The 10,639-nt window shown below is 37.9% G+C and overlaps 1 protein-coding gene across 1 annotated transcript; it reads left to right on the top strand.

Moving 5' to 3' along the window:
* Positions 1-2,261: 2,261 nt before the first annotated feature.
* LOC107820287 (NADP-dependent malic enzyme) lies at positions 2,262-7,180 on the top strand. The gene is made up of 19 exons (XM_016646548.2): positions 2,262-2,701; positions 3,360-3,480; positions 3,577-3,651; positions 3,771-3,922; positions 4,006-4,111; positions 4,230-4,295; positions 4,374-4,469; positions 4,586-4,657; positions 4,756-4,839; positions 4,914-5,012; positions 5,422-5,469; positions 5,564-5,617; positions 5,854-5,952; positions 6,040-6,129; positions 6,221-6,298; positions 6,400-6,474; positions 6,549-6,639; positions 6,786-6,914; positions 7,002-7,180. Exons 1-19 carry the CDS (start codon positions 2,550-2,552, stop codon positions 7,088-7,090), a joined length of 1,776 nt encoding a protein of 591 aa, XP_016502034.1. The 5' UTR covers positions 2,262-2,549; the 3' UTR covers positions 7,091-7,180.
* The last annotated feature ends 3,459 nt before the right edge of the window (positions 7,181-10,639 follow it).

Here is a 10,639-nt window from a genome sequence, read left to right as displayed (position 1 = left end):
AACCGGATCACAGAAGCATTGGGTGAAGCTCCTGGATGCTGCTCAACTGTGTTTCAATTCTCAAAAGAGCCGTCATACAAACAAAAGCCCTTTTGAAATTGTTACCGGACAACAACCGCTTCTCCCGTAAACGGTGAATGCATCAACCATGCCGAAATCTCCTCGAGATGCCAACTTCTCGAGCGAATGGGAGCGCAACATGGGGATAATGCGGAGCTATCTCGTCAAAGCCCAAGAGCGGGCAAAAAGATTCACCGAACAAAATCTTTGCTTTGCCCAACATCAAACAGGGGACAAAGTAATGCTATGCATCCCAAAGCGGTACTTGTTTACAGAGAGGACCCATGACCCTCGCCTGCAACAAAAATACATCGGGCCCCTGCCCATTGAAAAATACATTGGGAAGTCCACATACCAGGTGAAAACTCCATCCTGGTGGAAGATCCATCCAGTCTTCCATGTCAGCCGCATGAAATTATTGTGTCGCTACAACAACAAGCTCACAGAACAGAGGGGCGCAGACCTCCCATCCAACAACCACCAGAATCATCATCATCATCATCATCATCATCATAAGGCTCCGAGGACGACGCCAACTCAGGTGGGAGAGAATGTCATGGGTTGCTTTCCAGACACGCCCCATGACCCCTTGGCCGCGCCCCATGGCGGCCTAGCAAGCCTCATAATGCCTAGCGCCATGGTCGGCCCCGTGGTCTTGGCTGCGCTAAGTGACAAGCGCGCATGCGCCTCTATCACCCCACCGATGCCTCTCGCCAGCGCCCAAGGGCTGGCCAATGACAACAGCGCCGCGCGCCCTGACAATGCCGCCCGCGCAGATCCTGATGCCTTGCCAGCGCCCAGCTGCAGGCCCATTCCAGCAGCGCCTCGCGCACAGACCCTGATGCCAAGCACCAGCGCCCAGCCTCATGCCAACACAGCAAGTGTCGCGCGCGCAGACCCTGACCCGCAAGACAAAGTTGCTGCCATCGGACTTAGTTCTACATTGTAATAAACTAAGTCCTTTTCATTGTAATTATAGGCTAGTTTACATAATTTTCATTCAGTGTGCTTCTACAACTTTATTAGGACTAGTCATGTAATGTTGGTTTATTTTTTTTAAGCATTATTAAGGGGGACCAAACAATCAAACATTTTCAACCAAGCAATTTTCTGTACTGGTGTCTCTCCCCCTCGACACCACATCTTTTGTAATCAACATTTCAGTCATCAATAAAATCATCATCATCATTCAAAACCCAATTCTCTCTCAGCTTCCGCAATTGCTCGTGACATTGGTTTTCCCGTACGACACTGACAATCTAGTCTAGCATGCGGAGGGGACCTCATTGGCGGACAGCAACCGCACTGACATCGGTTGTTTAGCCTTACGTTGCCCTTCTAAAGAACATCAGGAAGGCGTTGCGTAACAACACTTGTGCACATGCAAGGGGTGAGCACTGTTCCTCAGAAGCGGACAATGTTGCACAGAAGAGATTGACGTCGGGGTGTAAGGGGTTAGGGTTGGGGTTGGGGTTGGGTTAAGGGTTTTGGGGGGTTGGGGTAGTGGGGGTTAGAGGGTGGTGGTAGGGAGTAGGATGGGGAAAGTTGAAAAAGAATTTTGAAAAATATTTTTTCTTCGTTTTAGTGGTGAAGTAATTGGAGGAAAATGTGTGCAGCAGAAAAATATTTTCCAAAATATTTAACCTAATCAAACATAAAATATTTTGAAAAATATCTTTAAAAAAAATATTTCCTTCATACCTAACACACCCGAAAACATGAGAAAAGGAAATACCTAAAATATTTTCTTCGTACGTGAATTTCATTTGAAAAAAGAGTTAAAATGGTATGAGCAAAAATATTATTTTGAAAATTCTTAGAAAACCCAAAGTTGCTATTCTTTGGTGCGCATTAGGTAACATGCGCACTTTATAATAATTCACAAATCATATAAAAAATATAAATTGTACTCGATAAGTCCGATGCAACAAGCTCTGACCGGGAGGCTGCCAGTGAGAAGGGAAAACCAGCCATCCAACCAGCTTAGTCAACCTTGCGGGCAATCAACGCAGCCGTAATTAAAGACACACCCGTATATAGATATATACTACTATGTTTTGTTTCACATTATATGACACAGTTATTTGAAAAGATAAAATTCTATTTTATTTAATTTGAATTCAAACAGACAATTAGAAAATTAGACCATGCAAGTCTGGAAGAGAGAGTATATACTAGTATGTAACAATAACTATTTAACATATTATTCCAAATTATGTTGAATGTTGAAAAAGATACGTTCGAGTCGTCAATGGTCAAAAGTTCCACATATATACGGTTCAATATAGAAGGTAGGGTCAAGCTAATTGCAATTTGACATTTGACTATTGCTAAAAGTAAGAATTAGTCTTCTAGAAGGATATACTGTTTCACTTTCACACAGCGGTAGTTGTGCGTATATAGGCGGCACTAGCTGAAAGCGTTGCAGAAGGTGCGAGTGTATTACTATTTGTGTGAATTGTGAAAGAAGAAAAGTAAAACAGAAAATCATGGAGAGCGCGTTGAAGGAGCAGAGGGGAGGAGAATCGGTGCTTGACCTGTCACCGAGAGCAACACCGGCGGGTGGTGTCGAGGATGTCTACGGTGAGGATTGCGCCACCGAGGACCAGCTTATCACTCCCTGGACTATCGCCGTTTCTAGGTACTCACTCTAACATTTTGACTGAACTCTCTCTGATACTTTCCAGTTCGAGTTTCATCATTCTTTTGTTGTTTCACTTTTTTTTTTTGAGGCAACTCCGGAATGTTCAGTCACTGGCTTTAATTTGACTCACTATTAATTTATTACTCCTATTTTATGGTAATTCATTTCTGTTTTAGTTTTTCAGACGCTACTGATCTTCGATAATGATGCAAGTTTGTCCTCTCTGTTGATCATTTGTGCTGGATTGCTACTTGTCCTGTTTATATGTTTGATTCTAATGTTAGAAAGACTATATTTTACTTGAAAATTTGCTGACGTTAAGTTATATTTTTTGTGCTTAGTGGGTTTTCTGAATATGTAGATAGATATAATTATGCTGTCAAGCAAAGTATCTTTTAGATATGTACTTTAGCTCCTTTTCATATTCAATTAACATCTTAACATCCATGAATCTTTCCGCAATTTTGATGCATTTATAGCTGGATGAAGTAAGATTTACTCCAGATTAACTGGTGACAAGATGTTCTTGAATCAGTAAGACTTGCAATATGCAGGAAGGCTATTTTCTGAATTATGTGAAGGGTTGTGTTTACTGATCGTTAAAGTGCCGCTGTAAATCTGAATGTGTGTTTACCCGTTTGACTTGTAATACCAGTGGCTACAACTTGTTGAGGGACCCACGTTACAACAAAGGGCTTGCCTTCACTGAGAGAGAAAGAGATGCTCATTACTTGCGAGGCCTTCTGCCTCCTGTGATTTCCACACAGGAGCTTCAGGTAGATAAAGTTACTAAAGTCTCAAATTTTGTGATATATGTGTCCGTGTGCGTGTGATCTAGGGACTTTAATAATGTCTTGTGTTATGTCAATTAGGAGAAAAAAATTATGCAGTCTCTTCGCCAGTATGATGTCCCTCTGCACAAATATGTTGCCATGATGGAATTAGAGGTATCATTTGAAATGTGTGTTGTTCTGATTTTCATCTGAAACCAGGAAAGGAAACATAGTTGTATGGCCAATACCTTCTTGCTTACTGTTCCCTCTATTTTTCTGGTTGTAATTTGCAGGAAAGAAATGAAAGGTTGTTTTACAAGCTTCTTATCGATAATGTAGAAGAGTTACTTCCAATTGTCTACACTCCAACTGTTGGTGAGGCGTGCCAAAAGTATGGAAGCATCTTTAAGCGTCCTCAGGGTTTATACATCAGCTTGAAAGAAAAGTATGGAATTTGCGGGTTAAAGTTGTTTTTACTGCTTCCACATGAAAGTAAATTCAACTGAAATATGAATAATTTGTTTGCAGGGGAAGGATCCTTGAGGTATTGAAGAACTGGCCTGAAAGATCAATACAGGTTATTGTTGTGACTGATGGAGAAAGAATTTTGGGACTTGGGGACCTCGGCTGCCAGGTGATACCCTCATTTTATTTAAGTCCTTTTGTTTCCCCAACTACCTCCTCCCCCCTGCCTTTTCTTTTTCCTTCCCACTATGCAATCCTCATATGACATTCATTATAAAACGTCACAGGGAATGGGGATACCAGTTGGGAAGTTGGCTCTGTATACTGCACTTGGAGGAGTCAGACCTTCAGCGGTAATATTATCATATCCTTGATTCTGTGCCATCTTATCCATGAACATTTGCAGTCAATCAATTTGCTTGAATGTGCAGTGCTTGCCAATAACCATTGACGTTGGGACAAATAATGAGCAGTTACTGAAAGATGAATTCTACATTGGTCTCAGACAAAAGAGAGCAACTGGGCAGGTGAACTTGAGCACCACTCCAGATTGTCAGCCGTTAGCCTTTGTAGATTATCAAGTACATAGAACTCTGAATATTTACTGAAGCAGCTTTTGCTACAATCTTTCCCCTCCTTTCAGGAATACTATGACTTCCTACATGAGTTCATGTCAGCTGTAAAGCAAAATTATGGTGAAAAAATTCTCGTACAGGTAAATAATTCGAAACTTATCCAACACCGCATCATGAATGGTTCATCACCTTTTTGCCATGTAAAGCCTGAACCTGAAGTTTATAATTTTATCCTCAGTTTGAGGATTTTGCAAACCACAACGCTTTTGAGCTGTTGGCTAAATATGGTACCACTCATTTGGTCTTCAATGATGATATACAGGTATGCTATATGTCGCATGGCTATTCTCATGAAGTTGTTATGTTCATTTCTGATCATTGATCCTACTATTGCAGGGGACAGCTTCTGTGGTGCTTGCAGGGCTTATTGCATCCCTTAAGCTACTTGGAGGCTCATTAGCTGATCATACATTCTTGTTCCTCGGAGCAGGAGAAGTTAGTTTCTATCTTTTTAATAAATTTGTCGTGCCTTCTACTTGGGTTGTTTTTGCTGAACAAGATTTACAAACTAAATGGTGTAAAAAAAGTTTTCAACTAACAGGTTCCATGATGATTTAAAGGGGAACAGCTTTCCGCTACACCCCTCTTGTTCAATGCTTCAGGCTCCTTTTAGATTAAAGTTGTTTATGTTTTAGATGATAATCTTTAAATCTTTCTCAACTCCTTTTCTTATCAACTTTACACAAAGGAAATTAAGATGCGGGTGTCATCATAATTGGATTCTGGTTCTGCTTGTTTAACTGTCAAAGTTGCAATGCATGTATCGTGAACTATTAAAAAGGATCTCAAAGCCAAATGGCAGCTACATTAATTTGCAGTCATTTTAATCTCTTCATGATTGCAGGCTGGGACTGGTATTGCAGAACTCATAGCACTTGAAATTTCAAAGAAGGTACCAGATTGGGTTATTTGTACAGACTGTAGAACGAAGATTTGCTCAAGTTCAATAAATTGCCCGTAATAAATTTCTATATTGTTGCCTGCAGACAAAATGTCCCGTGGAGGAGACACGAAAAAAGATCTGGCTTGTGGATTCAAAGGTAGAAAAATATTCGATCTACAATCAGTCTCTGAAGAGCCAGTCCCTCTTCTGTTTTCATCTTATATTTTATTTGTCATAGATGTGGAAATCGGTTCTTCTATGTACATAATCCGGCTAGCTGAGTGATCATGTACAGGGTCCCTCTTCTGTTTTCATCTTATATTTTATTTGTCATAGATGTGGAAATCGGTTCTTCTATGTACATAATCCGGCTAGCTGAGTGATCATGTACAGGGTCTTATTGTTAGTGGTCGCAAGGAAACACTTCAATCTTTCAAGAAGCCTTGGGCTCATGAACACGAACCTGTTAACAATCTGCTAGATGCTGTTAAGGTATGATGACATCCCCACTGTGGATTTCCATCTTGAAAACTCGTTTTCTATGATTTATTAACTCTCATCGCTTCAAAACTTATTTAGACCATTAAGCCAACCGTCTTAATTGGGACATCTGGAGTTGGAAGAACATTTACAAAGGAAGTTATTGAGGCCATGGCCTCCACAAATGAGGTAATCCATTTACCTGCTTCATCTCTTTTCACCCAGCAATATTTTTTTATTTTTTATTTCTTGAGCTAACAGAACAATAAATAATTTCCAGAGACCTCTTATTATGGCTCTCTCAAACCCAACCTCACAAGCTGAATGTACAGCTGAAGAAGCTTATACTTGGAGTGAGGTACGAAGTATCAATGAGAGGAAATTTGTATCCAGTTATAGTTGTGCTCGATTTAGCTACATTCATGGCGCTGACTGGCTTGTCAATTTCTTTTTTGAAAGGGTCGCGCTGTTTTTGCCAGTGGAAGTCCATTCCCTTCTTTTGAATACAATGGCAAACTCAACATTCCTGGCCAGGTTTTGTTTATGCATATGTTATAGTCAGTTCAAAATGGAATGGTTCCTGATTTTATTCTCTCCTTGCGCTACAGGCAAACAACTGTTACATATTCCCTGGATTTGGTTTTGGGTTGGTCATGTCTGGTACAATCCGTGTGCATGATGACATGCTTTTAGCAGCTTGTAAGTACAACAACAAAGTGATGATTTTCTGTCGGGGGTTCTTTAGCTGAAGTCTTCATATCTTCTCAATTCGGTGCCATAACATTCAGCACTACTATGAGGCAAACAGCATGTTTAAGAACTAATTCATAATTTCTATGAAACAGCGGAAGCTTTGGCTGCTCAAGTAACTGAGGAACATTTTGCCAAGGGGATGATATACCCTCCTTTTGCTGATATCAGAAAGATCTCAGCTCACATAGCTGCTAGTGTTGCTACTAAAGCGTATGAACTTGGTGAGTATATTTCTTTTCCTTTTTTCTTGTTTTGTTTAACATAACATTAAACAATTTGGTTTATGAATTGGATCAATTGTACCCCAGGTGTGGCAACACGTCTCCCTCGACCTGCAAATTTGGTGAAGTATGCTGAGAGTTGCATGTATACTCCTAATTACCGAAGCTACAGGTGAATTGATCATTTCACAGGCGGTGATCTTGTATGCACCAGAGACTTAATAGTCCATTTGTACCTTCCTTTCTTGTAAGCTTTTGTTGTGTCATATATTTGTAATTAGGTGTGTTTGGCATGCTGCCGAAGTAGTTTTGTTTAATAATCCAAAGTGCTATAATAATCATACGGGTTTTAATGTCAGTTCATTACATGCTAATGCACTATATCGATGTATCTAGGATTCTGAAAAGAAAAAAAGATTGTACCTTTCATTTTTTAATATGCTTAAATGAGATAAGTTTCGTTGGGTCTTTTCCCTTGAGGATGATGCTAACTGCTAACTAAGCCTTGGATATATCCATTGGAGTGAACCGTGTGCGAGATATTGTATGGTCGACCTTGTCCTGGCTTTGACATTGTGCACGAAGTTGGCTACGATCTCAAGATCCCAGTAACGTATATATGTAAATCATCACATATACCCGCCCGTCAGATCTGGTCTCGGTATTAATTATTTTAGCTGCACACGAAATAAAATGCATATCCATGCTATTAAAATTGGTTCCAAGATCCAACAATGCGGTAAAGTGATCTATTCCAAAGTGCTTTTGCACAACCTCAAATGTTAAATATTATCTATTAAACTCATTTTCTTTCTTCCGTAACAACAAAATCATTTAACTATGCTTATCACATTCAAAAGGTCATTCAGCTAGATTTCTCAGACTTTTAATCGCAAAATACCTATTTTACCCTCTAAACTATCAACCTTAATCTTCTTTTTATTTTTTAGCCTTTTAATATTATATTTTTCTCTTTTTTTAATCTATAATATGGACTAACCTTAGAATAAATAAATTTTACTTATAAATTAAAAAATAAAAATAGTATTTAAGCATATATAATGTTGGAATAATAAAATATTGAGCATAGTAGAAAGTTAATTGGAACAATTAGTTCGTAATAATAATTTTGATATAACAATAAATACTCAGAAATTTATTTGCACAATTGAGAACGAAAGAAAATAAATTTTTTAAAATATATATTCCATGCACGTACTAAAGAAAATAATTATTTGAAATGAAGGTATTTTGGTAATATACATTATATATTCTTCATAATTATGCTCAATTATATTATTATTCCAATATTATATATGCTAGAAAAATAATTTTTTGTTTTTTATTTTTAAATAAAATTTATTTGTTCTAAGGTAAGTCCATAATGTTGATTAAAAAGAGAAAAATCATAATATTTAAAAAGTAAAAAAGAAGAAGATAGAAATTGTTAATATGGAGGGTAAAATAGGTATTTGACAATCAAAAGTCTGAGAAATCTGGTTGAGTGACCTTCTGAGTGATATAGGCATAGTTAAGTGACTTTCTGTTACAAACGAAAGAAAAATGACTTTACAAGATAATTTTGAATAGTTGAATGACCATTTAAGTAATGGACTCCTATAATATCCTTTTATAACAGTCATTCACTATAAAAGTCTAGTTTCTTTAAAAATCGATCTTTTATGTTATATTTTACCTCTCTATAACAGTTTTCCACCTATAATAATAACAACAACTATCTTTATGGCAGTACGCTCTTTGTAAAATTATTCCTCTATAACATCGATGTAGATTCTCTAAGGTTATCGCTAATAGTAATTATAAAGATTTTAACCAAATATTTTATGACTCTAATGCACAACCTATAATAAAAATATTTCATTTTGTTATGATAGCAGTGAACACTTTCCTAATGTTGAATCCACAGTCTAGAGTATTCTTTTTTTCCTATATGGATGTTAGCTTAAAAAAACTAATAAAGTTTCACTATGGAAAAATATCATCGCGTGATTGAACAAGTGAAGTTAACTTTAGATAACTAAACTAAGACATTTTATTGCAAGTGGATGCAGTGTTTACTATTTATAGATATCATTTTGTTTTTATTCATAAGATATACACATGATATATTTTTTATAGGACAAATGCCAAAAGATATTTAAAAGATCTATTCATATTTTTTGAAGATATATGCATCATACATTTTTTATTTAAAGATCTGCACATAATATATTATAAATACCAATAATATTTAAACATAATCTATTCATACCTTTTGAAGATATGCACATCATATATATTTTTTTTAAGAGATTTGCATGTGAATTTTTTGTATGTTTGAACATTAGAGTGAATTTCTCTTTGTGCATAGTTAACAAAATTTGAAGAACTCACTGGTTGTCTGTTCGAAGTTGCTAGTTGTCAATTAACAACTTTTTCAATATATCATTGGTGCTTTCTTCTACTTTCTATTGTGGTGGCCTTTGAGGCTGATTGTAGCTCCCTTGAGGTCTGTATTGGTTTTGAGTGTCCTGATTTCCACCCCATTAGAAATTCAGGTGATTCCTCCAGTTGAGATTATAGGTGTTCTCGTATTGTGTATTTTGGTTTATTGGACCTCTATTCTATTGGTCCACATAATAAATTGATTCTGGATTTACCGGACATTGGTCAGTCGTGTGACCTAATCCACAAATTTTACAACATACGACCATCCTCTGAACTTACTGCATCTGATGCCCTTGATCCATTGCCATCTTAGCCATTTGGTTGGTTAGTTTAGAAATTTCTGCTCGCATGACTAACATCTCATCCAGTTCAAGTGCACTTGTTGCTTTCTGTTTTATCATCCTTCTTCTTTCACCCTCACCTTATCAGTTATGATTGTTTGCGGTGAAATTGTTCAGTAGTGTCACGACCCAATTCTATTAAAGTCTGTGATGGCGCCCAGTGCCTACGCTAGGCAAGCCAACAGTGAACTAACCACGTGATTTTTCTTTTAAATAGATTTTCAAGTAATTAAACTTTCCTTAATTTAAAAGATTTAAGAAATAATAGATTTAGAATAGATAAGACGAAAGCATCTGAGTGCAATCATAATCATAGAATATGACATGTGTACAAAATTTGAGGTCAATTGGACGTAGTTTGATAGGTTTCGGGATCGGTTGTCGAAATTTGAAGTTTCAAGTTCATTAACTTTGAATTGGAGCGTGATTTGTGTTTTTAGCATTGTTTGATGTGATTGGAAGGCTCAACTAAGTTCGTATGATGTTTTAGGACTTGTTGGCATGTTTGGTTGATGTCCTGGGGGCCTCGGGTGGATTCCGAGTGGTTAATGGACTAGTTTTTGGATTTGAAAGATTGCAGAATTTGTTGATGTTCAGTTGTGGTTTTCTCTTATGCGATCGCGTAAGAGGAGACGCGATCACGTAAGAGGAGAAGCGATCGCGTAAGCTAGTTTGTGGACAATGGCATTTTACCCCATGCGTTTGCGAGTTAAGGGACGTGATCGCAGAGGTTGGTCAGGCTGCGCATTGAAAACGCGTGGGCTAGGCCGCGTTCGCACAGAGGAAGTGAAGAAGCAGTGGAGTTCAAGCGTTGTTCTTTGCGGTCACGTGAGGACGGACGTGATCGTGTAGGTGTGAGAAGCCAGTGGTTCGCGATCGTGTAAGGTGTCGCGTTCGTGTAGCAAGTTTTGTGGACGGATGGAATTTTGTTCTACG

This window comes from Nicotiana tabacum, chromosome 1 (genome assembly GCF_000715075.1).
Source record: "Nicotiana tabacum cultivar K326 chromosome 1, ASM71507v2, whole genome shotgun sequence".
In the NCBI taxonomy this organism is placed as follows: domain Eukaryota; kingdom Viridiplantae; phylum Streptophyta; class Magnoliopsida; order Solanales; family Solanaceae; genus Nicotiana; species Nicotiana tabacum.
This window is presented reverse-complemented; position numbering and strand designations above follow the sequence as displayed.

What these genes read in the sequence shown, in the direction of transcription:
- LOC107820287 (XM_016646548.2), top strand. Translation starts at nt 2,550, where the DNA reads ATGGAGAGCGCGTTGAAGGAGCAGAGGGGAGGAGAATCGGTGCTTGAC. An exon ending in TTGCCATGATGGAATTAGAG is followed by an intron (nt 3,652 to 3,770) that starts GTATCATTTGAA and finishes TGTAATTTGCAG; the next exon opens with GAAAGAAATGAAAGGTTGTT. An exon ending in TCTGGCTTGTGGATTCAAAG is followed by an intron (nt 5,618 to 5,853) that starts GTAGAAAAATAT and finishes GATCATGTACAG; the next exon opens with GGTCTTATTGTTAGTGGTCG.